Here is a 23,058-nt window from a genome sequence, read left to right on the forward strand (position 1 = left end):
TCCAGCGAACCGTATACTTCTGAGCAACTAAAAACCTAGTTTGAATTGTAGAAAATCTATATTGTGTGAGATTGACCCTAATGTGTTTGGCCTGACTTTCCAAGGGATGTAGATCAGAAGCAGGATCTAATTACTTGTTACCCTATATTAGACTTAACTTCGGCAGCTAAATCTATTATTGTTTGTCTGATGGAGTAAGTCAAACAGCAATCGACAAACTATATCCTAAGTTTATGAGAGAGTGAATCCAAATAGACAAACTATTTAAGCTAATATCTGGAATGACAAATACAACCGAATTACTTTTTACATGACATCTGGAATTTTCAGTGTATCACTATTACATTTATCAGCAGCCTTTAATAGTTTTTTTTCCAGAATTTCTAAAACTACTAGCAGTCTATTATGGAAACATACTTTGGATAACAAGAGCTGCATTCCTTTCTCTGCTGCTTTAAGTGTGAGTGATGAAAAGCAGAACTGAGAGCCTGACCTTAGATCTTGGTAAGTAAATGAACTAATATTTGCAATAGGATTTTATTTGTCAGTTAACCTTTGCTATAGCATTATAGAAAGACCTAAAAATAGTACTTAAAATTGCATTTATTTCTGCCACAGTAACATTTTGAGCCCCATGGAAAGTAAATTTTCATTATTTAACACAATTGTTCACAGAACAAAATAGAGAGGGCTCCTGCCCAAACTTTTTTTATAATCTAACAGCTAAGGCTTATATCTTGCAATTTCTTGTACAGTAGAAACTCAGAGTTACAAACACCAGAGTTATGAACTGACCAGTCAAACACACTCCTCATTTGAAATTGGAAGTATGCAATCAGGCAGCAGCAGAGACAAAAGCAAATACAGTACAGTACTGTGTTAAACTTAAACTACTAAAAATATAAAGGGAAAGTTTAAATTTTTTTGACAAGGTAAGGAAACTGTTTCTGTGCTTGTTTCATTTACAGATGGTTAAAAGTAGCATTTTTCTTCTGCATAGTAAAGTTTCAGAGCTGTATGAAGTCATCATTCAGTTGTAAACTTTTAAAAACCATAATGTTTTGTTCAGAGTTATGAACAACCTCCGTTCCCGAGGTGTTCATAACTCTGAGGTTCTACTGTACTTGGAAAAAGAACAGGAGTACTTGTGGCACCGTAGAGACTAACAAATTTATTTGAGCATAAGCTTTCGTGGGCTACAGCCCACTTCATGAGATACATAGAATGGAATATATATATATATATTACACACACACACATACAGAGAACATGAAAAGGTGGAAGTAGCCATACCAACTGTAAGAGGCTAATTAATTAAGATGAGATATTATCAGCAGGAGAAAAAAAACTTTTGTAGTGATAATCAAGATGGCCCATTTTAGACAGTTGACAAGAAGGTGTGAGGATACTTAACATGGGGAAATAGATTCAATATGTGTAATGACCCAGTACGTGGGTGGATCCCTGCACCAACTCAGAGCTCAAATGTAGTTAACAGGACACTCTGCCCAGGCAAAATCAGTTGCATGATAAGGGTCTTCTAAGGCCTCAGTCTTGCAACTGGCTCTTCACAGGCACAGGGATCCACCTCCATGGTGCCCACTGCAGGATTCACAAAGTTAATGTGATCACGATTCACTTAATTTAAGCCCTGATTCTGGAAACAGCTTCTCATTATACAGTTGTGATTGGTTTTGAAACGCTACAGCTATCACTCAGTTGCACCTGAGAGACGTTTGCCTCATGTTAAAATGTTTAAAAATCCTGGAAAATTCACAATTTTAAACTAGTACTCCACAATTATTTACCCAAGTTCGTTCCTAGGGTGACCAGATGTCCCGATTTTATAGAGACAGTCCTGATTTTTGGATTTTTTTCTTATATAGGCTCCTATTTACTCCCCCTCCCCCAACCCCTGTCCTGATTTTTCACGTTTGCTGTCTGGTCACCCTATTCGTTCCCCAGCTACAAACTACACAAAACAAAATAAAGGCCTGGTCTACAGTGGGGGGGGGGGGGGAAGGGGGGTGTCGATGTAAGATACGCAACTTCAGCTACAGTAATAGCATAGCTGAAGTCGACGTATCTTATTTCGGCTTAACTCCCGTCGTCACGGCGCGGGCCCCGTCGACTCCACTACCGCTGCTCGCCCCGGTGGAGTTCCGGAGTCAACGGGAGCGCGTTCGGGGATCAATATATCACGTCTAGACAAGACGCGATATATCGATCCCCAATAGATGGATCGCTAGGGTAGTCTGGATGTACCCTAAAAAACAAAGTGCTAACGGCCCTGATTCTCTGTTCCTGAATTTTGTGCAGGTCCGGAGGGTAGGAAGCTAAAATGGTAGTTCTAGGCTCCTTTACACATGGCAGGTTTAACTGGTTTATTCTTGGACTCCCCATGGGCCTTGCTCAGCTGAAAACAGCCAGAGCACCGTGTGCTCATCTCAGCCACCCCCTCTTTCCAGCGTGCTGGAAAATGCAAAGGGGAGGAGGTGATCGAGTTGAGCCGAGCCAGGAACGGGAGCTCGGGGAATTCCCTGCGGGCCAGTCTCACCAGCAGTAATGCAAAGGGGCCCCCCCCGGCAGAGCAGAGCATCTCTGCTTTCCTCAGTTCCTCTGCCTGAGGCGAGACGCGACTTTAAAGGGCTACGTCAACTTCCAGCTGACGCTGGTTGATCTGAACTTTGTTGAAAGACTTGGGCCCAAACGCGGTCGCTGAAGGGCCGGGACCTCTGCGGTCTGCGCCTTTGAGAGCGCGGGAGAGAAGCTCCGTCCCCTGGCTTGGGAGAGTGGGGGTCCCGTACAGCAGCGGGCGCGAGGCCTGCTGGGGAGGATGTGCGCGGGGAGAGACGAGACCCCAACGCGGAGCCGGAGCTGAGGCGCTGGAGGGGGTCCGAGGCATGGGAGACTGAAGAGTTTCTGCCCCAGAGCCCGTTGCAGGTGGTGCCCGACCAGGCTTTCCCCTGGCGGCTCTAAGAGCCTTCCGCGCTCCCCTGAGACGCGGATGATGTGTCTGGCCACGTCGGTCATCACTCCCTGGCTGCCTGCATACGGGCCTACAAATCCCGGCGTGCAATGTTTCCCCCCCCCCCCCGGGGGGGGGGGCCCCCAAAGGCCCCGCCTGCCACGGGGCCCCGCCCGGGGAGAGGGGCCCCCCCCCCCCCCCCTTCCCGAGTTACGTAACAGCGAGGCACCACTTAGGCCTGGCTCCAGACCCGGAAGTGCTAGTGGGAGGGCAGCGGAAAGTCTGAGCCCTCCCCTAGCAACCGCTGCAGAGCGCCCTTAGCAGCGGCGGCCATGCCGGTCTGGGTGCGGGATTACAGCTGGCGGCAGACGGACACTGCTGTTTTTCTCTCCCTGCCGATGCGGGGTGCCCGGGTCACCCAGGCAAACATCTTCTGCACTGACCAGTATCTGAAGGTGGGGCGGCTTCTGGCCTTGTCCCCCGCTCCCAGTCCCAGCCTGAGCAAAGCCAGGCCCTGTCTTCCTTACGCCTTTCCTACTCGCCTCTTCGGGGGAGTCCCTAGCCACCACCGACCTCCCTGTGGGTCGGTCTGAGCAAGGAGGCAGCGCCCCTTCCGTTTCGCATCTTCTCCACCAGCTAGGAATCCCTCCTCCCGTGTCCTTTCCACTCTCATCTCTCTCTCCCTTTTCCCGCTTTGAGTGTGGCAGCAATAGCAAAGTGAACGCGAGCAACGATTCCTGATCGCTGCTGGGCACAAAGCCTGCCAGAGGTCAGGGTTTTGTCGCTGATGCTCTTCAAGCTGTGCCACTAGCCGAGCAACCCTTTAAGAGAGTTGAAAAGGATTTGGAGGGGAGAGGTAGAATAGAATTCGTTAAAGCAGGAAGGAGGAGCCTTCAGACTCACTGCTTTAAGGTGGCACATGTCTCGCAAGCACAGTGTTTTGTTGTTCTTCAGCACAGACACGTGCGACTGCCACCACCGTGTGTACATGGGTGCTAGTTAGCAGATACAGACATTAACCTTTGGGAGCTATGTTGGTTTATGCTACAAATATGGCATATTATATACACAAATGAATAAATTAGACAAGGGAAAAGTGATAGAGAGGAGTTTGTCTTCCCCAAACTACAATTTATGGAGGGAAAACCATTAAACTGATAAGAACAGATATAACTTAGAGAATTCTTCACTTGACCAGAGAGCTCAAAGAGCCGGGAAGCGATATTGATTCATAACATAACAGTATTTTTGTTAAACTGACCCATGATAGGTGACTGGGGAAATATTCTTCAGCCACCACTCCTGTGTATCACACTTTAACTACATGTAGTAATAGTTCTGGGTTTATCCTTTACCTCCAAATTTTTCTTTATAGTATTGCCTTAAAATCAGATATAGGGTAGACTCAGGATTTTAAACCAAACTCCATCAATTAATGATTTGTAATCCATGGGTCAAATTTTCCACTCGTTTACAGCTCTGCAACCCTGTGGCTTACACAAGAAAAACTGAGGGCAGATTCTGGCATCTTTGGAGAGATTTTCAATCACTGGGTGTTAGGAACTTAACTCCCATTGGAAGTCTTTCAATGGAAGTTGGGCATCAAACTGACTTTTATGGCTTTGAAAAGTTTCCTTTACTGTAACAAGAAAAAAAAATACAACAACATGGTAATCAATGCAATAATTACTGGGAAATTGTGCATACACTTTTAGTTTGTTTTAAACTAAATCTTTTTCTTAAAAAGTAGTTGTCAGTGTCCCATGCTTCTCATTGTACTTTGCTGGGTATTTTTTTCACATGATTGCACTTTTTGTGAATACAGTATATGTAATGGAAATTGTAAAGCTGCAACTAGTGTTCCAAAGTAATATATTTTATTACTAGTTTTTGTATTGGTTAATACCATAAGCATTTGCAAGCAACTAATAATTTGCATCATCACTGCAGCTCTAATTCTTTCAGTGTTGTTTGGCATTTCACACTGTATACTAGAATTTTAACTCATTTATAAATATTATTTTAATATTTTAATGAGACAGGTTAAGTTACTGTAAATGATCTCTTCTACAGCAAATTACAGTCTAGTTAGTGGAGTCTCTCACTCTTACCAACTGTTATGATTTTCTTGGTTTATTATGAGAAAACGTTTGCTAAATATTTAAAATATACATTAAGGATTTATTATTTAGCCACAATCTTATTAAACATTTTATTTAACAAAACACTTTTAAAATGAATACACATGTATATTTATTTGCTATTTACATTTTATAGGTAAATGTTCCTCCATTTTTATTTGAAGCCATTCTGTATGCTCCTGTTGATGACACTAGTAGTACAGCAAAGATCAGAAATGAGACCATTTTCTTCACTTTATATAAAAAAGAAGTGGCCATGTGGGAATCCCTGGTTATGGAAAATGGTAAGTTGTCTGCTGTGGAACATAGACTGACTATTTAAAAAACAGGCAAAAAAACCCAAACCCTTTCCCCACAAGAATTCATAGATACATGAAGTAGCACATTGCAGTTCTTTTCTTTGTAATAAAACTCATGCATTTCTTCCCTCTCCAACCTCAAGCCCCAGTTGAACAGTAACAGAAACACAAACACACCAACAAATATTAACCTAGAAAATCAAGGTTCAAAGAACCTTAAATCTGCCCCATGAGCAACCCCTTGAGAAGAACCAGAAACTTAGGCAATGTGAGGCTATAGCTAACACACAGGCTACTTCCAAATGTAAGAACACATTTTACTGGATTGATTTATTCTTAATGCTAGAGAGTAATTCCTCACAGCCATTTCAATGAAAGTGCATCTTTCAGTTTCATCACAAATTCTAATGACTTTGTGCTTAGGAAGAGCCATTTGAACTCCACAGAAGTATACAAACTTGCTTTTGGGATAAATAAAAGCAAACTTTCTGCACTGATCTCCAAACAAACTTTTGCTTCCAAATATATAAGTATTGTTGGAAATGTCTGGTTTATTGTATTTAAATAGTCCATATATACACAAACAAATCTAAGACTAGAAATTACTATGTGGCAAGAGTATGGGGCTTTGGAAAGGCAAGGGATCACATTTGATGTCTGAGATATGTGTATAAAGCTAATATCCTAGAGATGACTGTAGACTTAAGGAAAATAAATCTGAGTTTTCAAAACTCATTTTTGTAAGGTTACCTCTTATGTAGTAAGTGTGGAAGTATATGTTGTGTGGAACATGAAATGTTGGCAATGGCATGGGACAAAGTAAAGGTTGTTTGGGTGACTTCAGCTGTGCATGTCCATATTTTCCAATGCTTGGGGAAGATGGTGTTTATGAATCGTTTGAGGGTAGAGGAATGTATCTGTGTGTTTGAAGAAAACTACCAGGTTTTCTTGAGGGTTTTTTCTCTCCCAGAAATACCAGGAACCTTAGATTAGATAGATAGATAGATAGATATCTCATTTCACCATTTTCCATTCTTGCTGATTGCTTCCTCTTTGTATTACAATTATATTTGACAATGAAAATAAATTAGCTTAACTTTTGTTATAGGTGCTTTCTGTCTCTTGTACTGTGCAATGTTTGGATAGCAAGCTCTGTAGATGAATATTAAATCCAAACCAAATTATTCTTTGTGATAATTAAAAAGAAAAAAGAAACATTTCTACAGATTATAGGTCTTGTGGAACCTTGTTATAAAACATAGTATTTGTGTTTAAGTGAAGTTTATATTGTCCCTTTTAAAGATGTGATTAAGAGAGGGTTGCATTGTGCACGAAAGCTTATGCCCAAATAAATTTGTTAGTCTCTAAAGTGCCACAAGTACTCCTCGTTCTTTTTGCTGATACAGACTAACACAGCTACCACTCTGAAATTTTTGCCACTCTATCTGAGATGCAATAATGAAATAAATTCTGTTTTCCTGTACACAGTGAATAACACATGAACCTCAGTCTTACATTTCTCAAATGATTTTCTTTCAGGTGACAAAGAGAAAATGCAGAGAATAAGAGAGAATGCTGTCATAAAAGCCCAAGAGAAGGCAGATGAAGAGGAAAAATCAAAAGCTGTTACAAAACGAGAACATAAAAAATTTGCTCTGGAGGCCACAATGAAGGTAAATTTATATGCGACTCTACAATAATTAAGTACAAGAAATATAATCTTAAATAATTGCCAACTAATTTGACAGGTTTGGGGTTAAATATGTTTAAAAATATCTTTTCTAAAGTAGTAATCTTTATTAAAGTGGCAGGAGAGTTTGCATAACTCTTAATTCCTCTTTTACGTGTAGTTTGGGTATATCCATTGCGAGGTCTGGAAACCATATAGAGGAAAACAATTATGAAAAATTATGAAAAAATTAGGACTGTCAGCACATTATATTATAAACTGACTTTTTTTGGTGAGATCAGGCAGGTGTTGGTATCTAAAGGGAGATTAGGATTGCAATAATTTGGCACAAAATGTAAGGCAAGATCTATATATGGATTAAGCAATGTAGATTCTAAGAAATATTTTATTCATCTTCATTCTGGAATATAAAATTGGTTGTATGCAGCTTTTGCACTACTGCTCATCCTTAGTCACTTACCTCTGTTCTACAATGCTTCCACTCACAAAAAATGGTAACTTTTACATGTCTTTATTCGCACCAAATTGCTTTTCTGCATACCACATGAAATGACCATTTATGTTAACTTTTTGTGTTGTTAAGATATTCATAAAATGCAAGAGGACTATGTTCCTGGCTTCCCCTCTTCAGAGTAATTCCTTATAAATATGCTAAGCCTGGTTACTTTTTTGTGATTCTATATATTCATAGATTCCCAGTCCAGAAGGGACTATTCTGAACATCTAGTCTGACCTCCTGTATAACTTGGGTCATAGAACTTCCCAAAAATAATTCCGAGAGCATATCTTTTAGAAAAACATCCAATCTTGATTTAAAAATTGTCATTGATGGATACTCTACCGTGATCCTTGGTAAATTGTTTCAATGGTTACTTACCCTTACCGTCAAAACTTTATAGCTTTTAAAAATATATCAAGCAGAATCTTAGAACTTTCAAGATTGCATATGCAGGAATCACTTTCAGCGTCAGGCAAATAGAGTTACTTCGTGAGTAGAAATGTGCCAGCTATTTTACATGAGCATCTACATTTCAGGAGAAATGGGAAATTAAGAATAATGTATTCAAATGAAACTATATTTTACAGCTCTACATTTCCCTGAGATACTGAGCTGGAATATGGTTAGGATACTGGGGTAGAACCCTCACTCTCTTGAATAGTGCCATAGGATCTTTTGAAACCAGAAGTGGTCAGAGACTCCATCAAAAGGATGTAGCAGCTCCAGTAGCAAAGTATTCCTAAGTATCATGCGGCAGGAGTGGTCCATTACTGAATCAAAGAAAAGAATGTTACATGCTAAGCTTCTATATATTCTTCGTGAGTCTCCCACCAAGTACTATAAAGCAGCCCAAAGTGCTAAGAAAAATGTAGGTTCTTCAGAATAAAACAACTCCATGAGCATCACACTTTCCTAAATTTTTCTAAGCCTGCCCCTCTAGTAGTGATATTAAAATAGCTGAAGGCATATATTTTTCAAGGTCTGTGAGTTATTTTAAGTATTAATACGTATAAGCCAATCAGTTTCCTCCTTTTCCAACTATTTTTCTGGAATTCCTCAACTCTGTATATAATGTAACATATTAATAATAGTGCTGTATAGAATTGGGAAGATACTTATGCACTCTCATTTCTGTTCTGCTCATTTTCACCAAACATTACATGTTCTGATAGTTCTGCAATTCAAACAGCTAGAAGAAGCAGAGAGAAAAAGAATTGAAAATCTGAAAGAAGAGGAGCGAAAGAAGGTCACTGAGGAGCTGGAGATATGGAAAGAAAAGCAGAGAAATGAGGAGAAACAAAGAAGGATACAAAGAGAAGAGGAAATACGTAGAGAAAGGAAACTAATAGAGGAGAAGAAAAAGCAAGAAATAAATAAAACTCTAAAGGCAGGAACTTCCAAGGCCAGAAGTATACCTACAAAAGGTGGTATTTGTGGAATAAAGTTTTACCTTTTTTATAACCTAGATACTATGTTTGTTGTATTAAACATTCAATTCTTAAACCTTTCTAGGCATTTCTGGTATTTTCTACCTTCATATCTAGATACTGTACTGAACTAGTTATTCTGCTTTTTGACTCCAGTTGGTTTAGTCTCTTGTTTACTTGCTGTCAATGTGTTGAGTCACACATAAGGGCAGATTTTGGTTCTTAGCATTTTTTTGATCCTTTCATTCCCTCCGAGACTCTCAACACAATGCTGTCTTTTTGGTGAGAGTATAAGGAGGTGCCATTATTCTTCATTACAAATAATACCATTCCATTAAATGCTTCTGCTTAATGCTAATTTAATAGTGATTTCTGTACGCTCCTAAACCACACACGTATTGGATTAAAACAATCTTCTCTCTCATGGAACATAGCTACCAAGTTCCTGATACAAACGGAAGCGTCTCAAAACGTTAAATGATATTCAGTGTAAAATATACTGCAAAATGATTGGGTGACTTCTGCATATACCCTTCAGTGTAAGCCCCCATTTTCCAAATCCCAGATTTGTCTCTGTATCTGAAATTCATATGAAAACCAAAACTAATTTATATGAAACTCAAATTTTACAAAAGTTTTGTACATCCTACAGGAATTTTACATACTCTGAGTTTAATTGTGTATAACGATATAACCAGGTTGCATAAAACAGCACAATTTAATGTTTTTAGAGCTATTTCATCAGGATACAAAACAGAAAAACTTGAGGTGTACTTCTACTTTATAAAACTCTAAATTTAGGTCTACTTGAAAATATGATGGGAAAAGAGAAAATGAAAAATAAATTTGCTTTCTTCTGTTGTTCTAATTCTATCTTTGCAGCTGGAAGTTCTGGAAATATATTTTCAGAGAAGTTAAAAGAAGAATCTTTCCCTGCTCCTCGATCTGCTGGTACTATTAAAATTAGTTTCACATCTCGGGTGTTTCCTACAGCTCTCAGAGAATCCAGAGTAGCAGAAGAGGAAGAGGTAAAGATAGTTTTCCATTTTGCGAGGGTGCTCTCACTGTACTCAGAGGTGCTTGTTGTGCTATTCATTCATGTGGCCATTTACAGTCTATAGCAGGGGTCGGCAACCTTTCAGAAGTGGTGTGCGCGTCTTCATTTATTCACTCTGATTTAAGGTTTCGCGTGCCAGTAATACATTTTAATGGTTTTAGAAGGTCTCTTTATATACGTCTATCATATATAACTAAACTATTGTTGTATGTAAAGTAAATAAGGTTTTTAAAATGTTTAAGAAGCTTCATTTAAAATTAAATTAAAATGCAGAGCTCCCGGACCGGTGGCCAGGACCCAGGCAGTGTGAGTGCCACTGGAAATCAGCTCACGTGCCGCCTTCGGCACGTGTGCCATAGGTTGCCTACCCCTGGTCTATAGGAATGAATCTTCTATTGCTTTACTAAACCAAGCAGGGCAGCTCACGTTTTGATAGTAATATTGTTGGAAATAGAAGTTACAACGTGGAAGTCTTATTCTTGATATGAGACTGATACAGCTTTACCAATCTTCCTGTAATTTCAGTAAGTCATATGTACTTCTCATTTCTTTTCCTTTGTTGAAATTAGTTTAAACTAGAGATATTGTGAACAATTGAAATGGTCACTTCTAATTTAACTGCAATATAAATATATTCTCTTCTATACTTATGTGGAGTAGTGGTCATCCACCTTTAACTTAAGATAGTTATATCCCTTATTATCCATTTCCTGTGGTTGTAGAGTGCTGAATGTTGCTTTGGTCCTTCCTGTCATCCTTTATATATTTCTTTGAGTCCTGTTGTATACATTCCAAGTTTGTATTTCCTATGAATTTCCTGCTGAATATGTACAGGTTGCTAAGTTAGTTTGAAAAGTAAACTATTCTATATCACTGACCACTTTTTCCATCATGGATGAACTGCAAATTGAAACTTTGGTTGTACTGTGTAATACGACTATTATAGCAGGGAAAACACGACTATAACTTTAATAACTTTAAGTCTTTGAAATAATTTATATTAAATTTCAGTCTGGAAAAACAGTCACATTATTTCTTGAAATTATATTTTTAAAGAAACACAACTGTACCAAGTTATTGTAATCACCTTGAATATGCACAATAAGTAAGGCCTACTTAATTCATGATATTGCAGAAATTGTGGATCCCGCAATATTTGGCTTCCACTGCAGTTTCGACAGCAGGAGCCCCACCATGCAGGAGGTTGACAGTGGGACCCCCAGGAAGCCGACAGTGGGAGTCCCTGTTTTCAGCCCCGGATGGGAGCTGAAAAGACGCCAATTTCCCATTGATTCCTCAGTCTTATTTATATGTAATATTAAAAGAAATGTTTCCAACTAAATTACTTTTCACCTAAGATGTGATCAGATTTACAGAAATAGCTTGTCTTTATTTTAAACTGTTTTAAAGAATTATACATTTATAGTTGAATTCCATACCAAATTTCACTTCATATACAAGGATGAAATGCATTCTGTGGGGTAAAGATCCAACAAGATTATGACATTTTTTAGTCTAAATTCACAATCTGTTCTTTGGGACTCTGTTGGATGAGCATTGATACATTCTTCTTTGTAATCACAATAGACAAACAAAAAACAGTTTAGTAGCCAGGCAGTACCGCACCCTTGCTGCTAATTTAGAAACAAAATATATGAGGAAACTTAGAGCTTTTCTTGAATCAACAACTAGATGTTTCTACCAAAAATGGGATAAAAAAATATTTCCTGGATAAGTAAGTGAAAGGATGAAAGCAAAATGAAAACCTAAATCTCAAAAAGTAAATCCTATAGAAACAAAATGCTAATATGTTGCACACACATCTTCCTACCACAGTGGCTGCATAAGCAAGCAGAGGCTCGTAGAGCAATGAATGCTAATTTTTCTGAGCTGAAGGATTTAAATGAGGAGGAGAAGAACCCAGACTGGTTGAAAGACAAAGGAAAGTGAGTTAAACTCATTCCAAGATATGCTTACAATCATGTATCAGAAACATAACTACCGAATGCATTATTTTTAGGAAATTAAATGCTGATTCCATTTTTTAGTGTAGAAAATTTTTAGTTTGTATGTTACCCTTCCATGTAGAATTTTATTTTCCATCATTGTTTTCGCTGGATGATTTACAAATAATATATACACCACATCTTTGAGTTGTAGGAAAAATGCCTTATAGTGAGTGTGTGGCCTAGGGGATAGTTCACTGGATTGGACTCGAAGACTGCTCTGCCACTGGCCTGCGAGGTCACTGGCCTGCTTAGGCAAATCACTTCCCTCCCTGTGTCCATGTGTAAAATGGGAATAATGATGTTGACCTCCTTTGTAAAACTCTGCAATCTATGGATAAAAAGTGCTATATAACTAGATGGTATATTAACATTATTATTATTATAATATGAGACGCTCAATCTATTTAGTTTATTTAAGAGAAGGTTAAGAGGGGACTTGATCATAATCTATATGTACCTACATGGGGAAGAGATTCCTAATAGCAGATGTCTCTCTAATCATTCAAAAAACATCCAGTCGTTGGAAATAGAAGCTGACAAATTCAGACTAGATGTAAACTGCAAATTTTTAACAGGGTAGGTAATTAATCCATGGAACAATGTACCCATTGATGTGGTGGGTTCTCGATCACTTGAAGTCTTTAAATCAAGACTGGGTATCTGTATAAAAGATATGATAAAGCCCAAATAGACATTATCAACTTGATGCATGAATTATTGGGTGGGAGTCTATGGCCTCTGTTATTCAGGTGATCGTTATCTGAGAAAAGTCTGGCATTAAAGTCTATTCATTGTCTGCACCATATCTGTGGAAATATGCTCTGCTTTTCCTGTTCTTCAATGCTGTGTTACCTTACTTTGTCTTAAACTTTTGCCAACCTGGCTGCCAGCATGAAGTTTGAATAGATTGTATCTACATTGTTTATTATGTCATCCAAAATGTCATAAATGATCAGTTTTTAATGGAATTTTTTTCAATTTGTTTGAAATTGTTAGTTTAGTGCAAATTGTTTACAATAGGTAGGCATTCTCTATTGTATTATGTTTTTCCTTGTTTTAAAATGTACTTTTTATTATGTTTTCAGCAAAATGTTTGCAACAGGAAACTATCTTGCAGCTGTAAATGCCTATAACCTGGCAATTCTGTTAAATAATAAGATTCCAGTACTATATCTGAATCGTGCTGCTTGTCACCTTAAATTGAGAAACTTGCACAAGACCATTGAAGATTCATCTAAGGTATAAATATATTACACAAAGTAGATTTTTATAGTTAATCTCCTTATAACATGGATATGATATTAAACTAACATATAGCTACTTTTTCTGTCAAGCAAGAATGTAAACAGTTATGGACACTATATAACAGCTTAAGTTAGATACACTGACAATGATGTGTCAACATTTTGGATTGGTCAGCCCTGATGATAGATAAAAATGACTATTAAAGGGTTGGATTAAAGGAGAAATGATTGGCTAATGATGGTTTCAAAATTTTTGTTTATGCAGTATAATAGCACAAATTGGGACTTGATAGCTACAGTAACTCTTCTTTTATAAAAGAATAGTGCCCTTCAAGAAAAGAACATAAACAGATATACTTACTCTTTTTAAAAAACTTTTAGTGACAAAGTTTTATAGAATATACCCACATAAATTTCATAATCTGTCATGTCATTCTGCACTTAGTATGAAGAATAAAAAAAACCAAACCCAACAATAATCCAAAAAATTCTCTTAAAAGATTGCTGAAACTTCTCAATATTTGATCAACCACTGCTTTTGAAAAGACAGAAAAACTCTATGTTCTGTTATCTAATAGTGCTTCAGCACAATTTGTACTGTGTTTTTACTTAGTTTATTTAAAAAACAAAACAAAACTCATTACATGACATGTATGGATATTTTTGAAAAAATGGGCCTCAAAATCATTGTTTTGAATTAAGCACTCCATGAGGCTCTAAACTTGTTTTTCCTAGTGACTGTAGTAATGAGATCAATATTTTGTTTGTAGCACTATTAGTGATATTGGACTATGATAATGGAATATATTTGCTGTTTACAAATAATCGTTAACACTTTATGCATCAACCTAAGATCCAGATTCTCTATCGTGGGAAATTTGCACTTGTAAAACTGCACTTGCATTTTCGCACCTGCAAACAAATTGTGAATGCAAATCTTAGTGGTTACGCCACAAACCAGATAATTAAATGAGAATGCAAATTTTTGTGGGTGTAGTTGTATCTGTAAATGGGAGGTTAGGCCACAGAAAATCTGTCTCTAAATATCTTGGGTGTTTTTATTTGTAAAGGCACTAGAATTGCTGATACCACCTGTTCCAGACAATGCTGATGCTAGAGTGAAAGCTTACGTGAGGCGTGGGACAGCATTTTGTCAGCTGGAATTGTATGCTGAAGGTAAGAATTCAGGCTCTGAGTTTGCAAACGCTTATGCATGTGTTTAAAATTACATGAGAGTAATCCGATTAGGATCAATGAGGGCTACTCATGTGCTTAAATCTTTTCAGTATTGGGGCCATAATGTTTAAAGAACTTCTGTTTTTATTGCTGATATACATATATGTATAATATGAAACATTACAGTTAAATAATACAGTTATATAATAACATTACAGTTATATACTGCAAAAAGTGAAAAATCTTAAACTCCCAAATTTTTCCAAAGATGTAAAAATATATAAACTGCTTTGTATCCAGTTTGAGACTATATAAACCTTTTCACCACTTACATCTGTTTTATAATTTCTTATTCCCCCTTAAACTCGTTACGGCTGTTCAAACTACTCTATTCACAGGTTATGGCTTTGTCTGCACTAGCAATTCTGTTGGTAAAACTTTTGTCAGTCAGGGGTTTGAAAAAAACACACCCCTGACTGACATACATTTCACCAACAAAAGTGCTGGTGTGGACATTGCGATGCCGCTTGTTGGGGCTAGTTTAATTATGCTGTCAGGAGAGCTCTCTCCTGCCAGCAAAGAGCAGCTACACAGGAAACTTTACAGCAGCACAGCTGTAACCTTAAAACTGTACCGCTGTAAGATCCATAGTGTAGACATAGCTTTAGTTTTCTTTTGCATTCTCAGCTTCATGCCTTCCTACATCCTTTTTCTCCTCTTCAAAACCTACTTCTTCCAGAAATATTTCTTATTTTCTTCTCATCAATAATCACTGCATCATTGCTTATCTGAACAGTACATGTATCTATTCTAAATTAAACGCCAATCCTGCAATCGAATCCATGTGGTTGGACCTTAGTGCCTGTGTGCATACCTAATAACTTCAGTGGAGTACCATGGAGACTCAAGTCTCTGTCTGTGCAGATCCAGTTGCAGGTTTGAGGCCTTAGGAGGCAGGCTCTTTAGGGCAAAGAATGTGACTAAGTGAGTTTGCAAAGCACCATGTAAATATATAAAAGGTTCTGTTTTTGTTTTAGAATAATGTTTTAAGTTTTAATAATAGTTTAAGATTTTAATATAGCTGTGTGATATTGCCATTAAAAACAATTTTTAGTCGTATGAAATTATTAAATAAATACTTGCATACAGCCCAAAGTTAAAGACCATATTTTGTTCTGCTCCAAATCCCATTCAGTAAAATTATCTGAAACTCAAGCTCTCTAACCTTTACTTGCATATAACTTGGGGAAAGTTACTTCCAACTAGTTGTTAAAAAATACAAATACTGTTGTATATAGGATTAATAATTTGCTTGCTGTATTAATATTAGGTCTCCAGGATTATGAAGCTGCTCTCAAGATCGATCCTACAAATAAAACTTTAGAACAAGATGCTGAGAAGATTCAACATATAATTCATGGAACTGCACAAGATTCTTAACAAAGTCTAGAATCAGCATGGTGGTGTATTTAACAGACAGGAATCAGGAAAACACTTATTTCAAATTCTGCCTAAACCAGTGAAGCCACCAGACATTTTGTTGCTGCACTCATCCCAGTTATAAAATTGGGTAAAAGAGAAGTTACTTCTCATAAGAACTACTATAATTTAGGTAAATATAGTGCAGAAAGAGAAGTAAATAATACACATTTTATTTTCTTACCTGTTTCCAAAATTGTCATTTGTTTTCTTTGTATGAAATATTGGCTAGCCTGAATAACAGAACATAATTTACTATATTTAATTTCAAATCTGTTATTAAGCAATCAAATGTAGTCTCATGGATTTTTAAAACAACTTCAGTGGTTTAGTCAACATTATTAACCATGTTCATAGTTTTGCTACCAAAGTTAAAGTGCTAATGTAGAAAGGAACAGCCATCAGAACTGTTGTGAAATCAGAAGCCATCCAATTAGAAATATTTCACATAGGACTAGAAATTACATAATGCTCATATTGTATATGAATTTGCCAAAACAAACAACCCTAAAACACTTTCTTAAAAAACTGGAGCCAAAACATTCAGCTCCCATTGAAGACAAAGTTTTTAGAGCTTGGTGCCTCTCAAAATCAGGCTATGTATGTAGGTGCCTAACTTTGAATTTAGGTAGTTAACATCAGGCACATGACTTGGAAAATCTTGGTCTGGGAGACGGTTAATATAATCCTTGTAAAATGCAGTAAAATATTTGAGTGTTAAGCAATGTATATTAAATGTTTCTAACCTATTCAAAAAGATTTGACATATATTGATTGAACTGACCAAACAGTTATGATGCAATTGTAATTTTGTCAGTAGAAATGCATTTTAAATGAAAAACAGCCAGCCTACTGTTGGCTAAATACATCTGTAGATCTTTTATTTCATAATGGCATTAAATTAATTTTGTTATAAAGTGTCCTATTAATGGATCACTTAAACCTGCCAGAATCTTAAAGTACATCTACACAGCAATTAAGCACCTGTGGCTGGCCCGGGTCAGCTGACTTGGGCTTACAGGGCTTGTGCTGTGGGGCTCTAAAATTGCTGTGTAGACATTTGGGCTTGGGTTGGAGTCTGGGTTCTGGGAGATGTGGTTGTGGGAGTGTTGGGGATAACAGGATAGGAGCTTAACTGGCCCTGTTTGAGACTAGGGAGCACCAACAAAATATGACTATCTTCCCAAACAAAACCAAGTTGGGCAGCCCTAGAGATGAGGAAAAGAGAAGCTGAGAACCAGTAACCAGTTGTGGATCCCTGATTCTCCTCCAGCCCCAGAGCAGGTTAGAGCAGCCTGTCTCACATGTAAACCTCAAATTAAAGGGCTGTACATGGGGAAAACTACATTGATGTTAAGGATAGATGGCATCCCCTCTTCAGCAACTCAGAGGCAGTGTGCATAGCTTGGTTTTGGACACTACATTTCAGCCAGTAAGTTGCCTGCAAACTGTTGCATCACCTCCCTCAGACTTGTGTTGTGTTCCAGTCGATCAGTGCATTTATCGGATCCACTGACTGTTATCCTGACCTATACAAAATACTTTCTCCATGTTTTGTGCAGAAAGTTTACCACTGAACCTCTTCTCCATACAGAACTGTACAGTCCCCACCTTTATGCAAAAAATGTTGAACAGCTTTAAGGTTTTGACTTTCCTCAACTGTGGAAGGAGTTGCAGAATTTGTCTCTGCGTAAGTTGCACAGTACAAATACTAATATGGAAGCAGAATACAAACCTGTTAAAGGACAATCTGCTCACATCAAAATTATATTGAGACAAATTCTGCACTCACTTAACCTCTTGGCTTCCTTGGGGTTGCAGGTGGTTGAAATATTGGCAGGATCTGATCAGTTTAAAAAAAAAATAGTCTGGCCTTGTAACACGGGATCTGACTCTTGTTTTGAACATTAACCTCAAAGATCTATCCTCTCAGGTGAATTTCTGTTGCACTTAGCTCTTTAATGTACAATAAGTGTTGTGTTTAACACATTCATTTCAAGACATATACTTTATTCCTGTATGGGTTGATGCACAGAAATGTATTAACAAATACTCACTTAAAATCCTTTTTGATCCTTGTAGTAAAAAAGTGTTTTACTGTAATATGTATTGACACTTTACTCCCAAAATGGACAACAAAAATAACAAGCCTGCATTTTGTTTTCCCAAAGCTAAAATGACTGGTCCTTTCAGTAAATATGTGAGAAAAGTCAGATAGTATAATTTTACAGAGTATGCTGCATATTTGGGTAGTCGTATACCCTACTTCTGTCAATGGCAGTGTTTATATAATTATGTTGAGTCAAACCACAAGTTAACAAATGTTTTGTAAATGTTTCATCCTTTGGATGGTAGGTACATGGTACCATTTGAGACGTAGGTGGTATAGCACCATATTCACTTGAAGTTGTTTTAAACAGTAAAAGCTGAGGGTTTGTCAAGAAATTATTGGTAGTGAGTGTCTTTGGATCCAACATACAGGAAAACACAGGATTGCCAGGATTTGCACAGGAAGGCAGTTGAACAGATTTGATTTTCTCAGTGTTGGTACTCGATGGTAGCATCTCAGCAGAAGTCATTTTCTTTTCCTAATTAAGAGATAATTTTAATGAGTTTCTTCTCTTTATAAATAATAGGGAAAATAATATTTCAGTTAGATTCATATTAAATCATTGTTTTTATTAAACAAACATATTAGGAATCTGATCAATACATAAATATATTATTAGTTTACATACTTGTGTATGGAAAGTAATGCGTTTCCTGCAGGGAAATTAAGCCATGAAACTTGAAGGAATTTTTCCCAACTTTCACAGAGTTTTGTTGTATGCTTCTGCAATGCATTGTACAGGTTACTTACATATTATTCAGTTATTTACCTGGATCCAGTTACTTTAGTGGTGTGCTATTTTAAAGATGGTAAGTAGGTAAGCTCCAGCAAAAAATAGCACAGTGAAAAGAGGGTTATGTAGCATGCGAAACCCATGCTTCGATTCAGACTCATTCTTTCACTCAAATCTATAACACCTTCTCAGTGGGTTAGATTTGTGGGTAGGAGGAATAATAATGCTAACACTTACAGCATGTTACAGCTTCAGTATAATAATTCAGAAAGATTAATTTGCACAGGGGAAGGGGTAAACAAGCATACTTTAATGCTGCTTATATTTGTGGGAGAAGGGGGTATTTTGCATAATTCTAAACTTTGTCCTAAAGTTTTACATTTATTTTTAAATGGTTTGATTCCAAATACGTGTAATTTTAAAATAGTCTAGTAACTTACTGATACAATCCTCTGTAGGCACTGAAGTGAAGGAGGGCCTAATTCACATCTTTGTTTCTACTATTTCTGGTTTTCTGTCAGTTTAGAAGAGCAGCATTTATAGTTTTTATTGTGGAGGGCCTACTATATTGCAGAGGGGACAGAATTTTTTTTCAAATGAAATTTTAGAACGTGTGCAAAATTGCAGAGACTTGATAATCCTGGAATATTTTTTAAAATACCATACCTTTCTCATATCTGTGGACATAAGTTTATTTGTGAAGGCTCAATTCCATAGTAAAGAGTACTCCATAGCATTAAATAATCAGTAATTGCTCATTACTAACTAACGATGTGACATGGTGGCTATTGTCCCAGCCAGCCATTTGCTTGAATTATAGCATTCACTAAAGTTTAAATATAGCTAGCATTAATATTAGCATAAATATTATCTAGCATTTACCTTCTCAAAAAGGAAAAATAAAACATTGTAGATATCACTATGGAAGATTTGGAAGAAATCTTTTCCCTTGAGACAGAAGGTTGGGTTCAGGTTCCATAGACCAGTGGTTTTCAAACTTTTTTCTGGCGATCCAGTGGAAGAAAATTGTTGATGCCCATGACCCAACGGAGCTGGGGATGAGGCAGAGGGTTGGGGTGTGGGGCTGAGGGCTGCGGGGTGGGACTGGGAATGAGGGGTTCATGGTGTGGGAGGGGGCTCTGGACTGGGGTAGGGGGTCAGGGTGTGGGAGACGGGGTCAGGGCTCTGGGCTGGGGGTGCAGGCTCTGGGGTGGAGCCAGGGATGAGGGATTTGGGGTGCAGGAGGGGGCTCTGAGTTTGGGGGGGCTGGGGCAGGGGTTGGGGTGCGGGCTTACTTCCGGCAGCTCCTGGTCAGCAGCGCAGCAGGGGTGCAGAGGCAGGGTTCCCACCTGTCCTGGCACCGCGGACCGCGCTGCATCCCGGAAGTGGCCAGCAGCAGGTCCGGCTCCTAGGCAGAGGCACGCAAGAGGCTCCCCACGGCTCTCGCCCGCAGGCACTGACCCACCAGCTCTCGTTGCCTGGTTCCTGGCCAGTGGGAGTGCGGAGCCAGTCTTGGGGCGGGGGCAGCGTGCAGAGCCCCATGGCCCCCTTGCCTGGGAGCTGGACCTGCTGCTGGCCGTTTCCGGGGTGCAGCATGGTGTAAGAACAGGTAGGGACTACTAGTTTTTACTGGCCGACCACCAGGGTCCCTGGGAGCGGAGCAAGGCGACCCGTGCCTTCCATTCCGGGTCGCGACCCAAAGTTTGAAAACAACTGCCATAGACCTTTTGTCTAATCCCTTTGTCTAATACTATTCTGATTCTATAATTCGGGACTAGACAACTGCTAGAAGTGGCAGTCCTTGGATGAGCTATTCTAACCAAGATCTCACATGGCTGTCAAAGGTGAAAGTTCCCTCATGTTTTCAAATGTGGCATAAGATTGATGCTTTGCTGAGATTTCCAGCTTCGCTAAAAAAGTCTAATCTGTGTATGCGCTATTGCTTGGCTCAAGACAGTGTGATGTGGAGGAGGAATGAGCACAAGGTTCAGCGTCGGGAGGCTTAATGCTGGTTCTGCTATTGCCAGGGGCTTTCCCTACACAAGCAACATCCCAGGATTGGGAAACACTGGTCTAGATAATACTTAGTCCTGTCGTGAGTCCAGGGAACTGGACTAGATGACCTCTCAAGATCCTTTACAGTCCTATGATTTTATGATTCAGCAATCAATGGCCAGCAGTAGGCATAGGGCTCAATACCAGTGCAACTAAGTATAACTAGACAAGGACAAGGTGGGGTTTGCACTCTTCATTACTGAATTGGGGCTATTCCTGTGTGTACAGAAGGCCTTAATATCTATCCAGTGCTTTGAACATGTATAAAACCATATAAGTGCAAAATTGATTCCTTTATAAGAGAATTTAAGGGTTGCCAGATTTACTTTACCAACCTTTTCTAACTGATAAGTGTTATATGAAAGGTAAAATAGGAAACCAGCACTCAGCTTATTTATTTATTTTTAAATGCACGATAACGAATGACTCTAGAGAAGAAAACTACTGAAATGCCAGTCCTACAAACTTTTCTATACTGCTGTTTTTCAAATGAAGTCCATAAAAGGATAGTTTCCCACCCCCATGCTAAGGCGAGTGTGTACTAAGGATTAACTTGCTGAACTTCTGTATTTCTATAAACAACTGTTTTGTTGTGGAGTTTAGATAGGTGGTTTATAATTTTTTGTCAGAGAGAAGGCAATTTCCACTGTTTGAACTGATGACAAACAGATCCCCTGTCAATATATTTTAAAAATCTATTCTCTAAATTTCTCAAGTGAAAGGTTTGGTATTTTCTTTGATTTGCCTTTTCTTACAAATATGTAACTTGCATATTAACTCCTGCCTACTATCCACAAAAAAGGCCTTACCAAAACAAGACACTCTACTGTACACTTCTCCCCCTAGGGAGAGGATGAGAGAACATGTATGGCAGATGTTAGTCATGTGGTTTAATGCATGACTGGTGGGTGCGCTGATACTATGGTGATGTGCGTGGTATAAGAACTGATCCAGAATTGTATTAATTCATTTTGATGAAATAAGTCATTCCAGTCTGGTGACCTTTAGAGGTTCAGCTGACCTGAAGAAAAGCTCGGTGTAAGCTCAAAAGCTTGTCTTTTACCAACAGAAATTGGTCCAATAAGTTATTGCCTGTTTGCCTCACCTTGTCTCTAACATATAAATTGACATGTTTAGATTAAACTTTAGGTATAAGTAGGATACTGTCAATTTAAAAAAACCCTGAACAAAACCAGTTATTTACCTCTGCTGCTAATACAATGATAGATTAAAACGGGCAACACTTTAAATATCCAGTTTCCTTATCACTAATCTTTCCCTGTTGCATTCCTTTCAGATGAGCCAATACGCTGGCATGAAGTCTGGAGTTTACACAGCCACGTTCACTGTCACGTTCTCCCAGCTGCACTGGCTGTTAAATATCCGTGCCCACTGTCTGGTATTAAAAGTAAGTGCAGGGGAATGTCTCGTCTCCTGATCCGATTTTGTAAATGCCGGTTTTACACAGCAGGGATATTTTTATCCCTTTCTTCCCCATCTTTAAAATGTCTCCCGGGCGCACAGCCGGGACTTGGCGAAACAGCCAGGAACCCTGCAGTCACGACACGGACTTTACCCTCTCCTGCCTCCTACAGCGGAGAAATGCGGCCTGTGCCGCCGAGCCGAGCCGGGCACGGAGGGCCAATCGCGTACAGCGCCGGGAGTGAGGCCGCGGCCTTACCCCCCCCTCACGCTCTGTGACGAACAGGCCGGGCCGGCGCGCGCTCTGCCACTGCTTACCACGGTCCGCCTCAGCCTGGCCGCTGCTGCTGTCCAAGGCGCTGCAACCGGCCGGCTCCGGACCGTGGCCCCAGCCCTGCAGCGCTCAGGCGTCGGGGGCGTGCGGCGTTGCCATAGCACCAGCCCCTCAAGGAGCCGCTGACGGTTCCTTTGTTGACAAGCCTCGTTACCCTTTGACCTCTGCGCCGCCGCCCCGCGGCTGCCTGGGATCGGTAGTTCCCCCCGGCCTCGGCTCGCAGTGAGGGAGCGGGGAGCGGACTACACTTGCCAGGGTGCTCGGGCGCTGCAGCGATGCGCAAGCGCCGCTGCCCCTGCTGCTGGTTGTTTGTTGTTTTGTGAAGGCATCAGGAGCTAGCGGCGCGAGCCCGCGGTGCCCCCGTCCCCGGCTGGCTGCGGCGGGGGACGCCGCGCCGGGCCCGATCACTCAGGTA

The 23,058-nt window shown here is 39.3% G+C and overlaps 2 protein-coding genes across 4 annotated transcripts; one reads left to right on the forward strand and one right to left on the reverse strand.

Annotated features, from left to right (window-relative positions):
- The first annotated feature begins 416 nt into the window (after positions 1 to 416).
- On the forward strand, positions 417 to 17,394 carry DNAAF4 (dynein axonemal assembly factor 4). Of its 3 annotated transcripts, XR_004647366.1 has the most exons (10): positions 3,208 to 3,423; positions 5,246 to 5,393; positions 6,948 to 7,081; positions 8,787 to 9,021; positions 9,907 to 10,052; positions 11,918 to 12,027; positions 13,176 to 13,329; positions 14,405 to 14,510; positions 15,841 to 16,122; positions 17,314 to 17,394. XR_004647366.1 is itself a non-coding variant. In XM_034783285.1 (9 exons), the coding sequence occupies exons 2-9, from the start codon at positions 5,366 to 5,368 to the stop codon at positions 15,948 to 15,950; spliced, it is 1,023 nt and encodes a 340-aa protein (XP_034639176.1). In that variant the 5' UTR covers positions 417 to 504; positions 5,246 to 5,365; the 3' UTR covers positions 15,951 to 16,176. The 3 variants fall into 3 exon arrangements, 2 of the variants coding, with proteins under 2 accessions (XP_034639176.1, XP_034639175.1); XM_034783285.1 differs by lacking the exons at positions 3,208 to 3,423; positions 17,314 to 17,394 and adding an exon at positions 417 to 504 and having other exon boundaries at positions 15,841 to 16,176; XM_034783284.1 differs by lacking the exon at positions 17,314 to 17,394 and having other exon boundaries at positions 15,841 to 16,176.
- A 6-nt stretch (positions 17,395 to 17,400) lies between these two features.
- On the reverse strand, positions 17,401 to 22,756 carry C10H15orf65 (chromosome 10 C15orf65 homolog). The gene is made up of 2 exons (XM_034783286.1): positions 22,628 to 22,756; positions 17,401 to 18,577 (listed from the first exon to the last, which is right to left on the reverse strand). The coding sequence occupies exon 2, from the start codon at positions 18,566 to 18,568 to the stop codon at positions 18,215 to 18,217; it is 354 nt and encodes a 117-aa protein (XP_034639177.1). The 5' UTR covers positions 18,569 to 18,577; positions 22,628 to 22,756; the 3' UTR covers positions 17,401 to 18,214.
- Between the last annotated feature and the right edge of the window lie 302 nt (positions 22,757 to 23,058).

This window comes from Trachemys scripta, chromosome 10 (genome assembly GCF_013100865.1).
Source record: "Trachemys scripta elegans isolate TJP31775 chromosome 10, CAS_Tse_1.0, whole genome shotgun sequence".
Lineage (NCBI taxonomy): Eukaryota > Metazoa > Chordata > Testudines > Emydidae > Trachemys > Trachemys scripta.

Bases quoted from the DNA above. Each gene is read 5' to 3' on its own strand.
- C10H15orf65 (XM_034783286.1), bottom strand. From the start codon at position 18,568: ATGACTTCTGCTGAGATGCTACCATCGAGTACCAACACTGAGAAAATC.
- DNAAF4 (XM_034783284.1), top strand. From the start codon at position 3,301: ATGCCGGTCTGGGTGCGGGATTACAGCTGGCGGCAGACGGACACTGCT. The intron at 5,394-6,947 runs GTAAGTTGTCTG...ATTTTCTTTCAG, and splicing joins ATCCCTGGTTATGGAAAATG to GTGACAAAGAGAAAATGCAG. The intron at 10,053-11,917 runs GTAAAGATAGTT...TTCCTACCACAG, and splicing joins GAGTAGCAGAAGAGGAAGAG to TGGCTGCATAAGCAAGCAGA.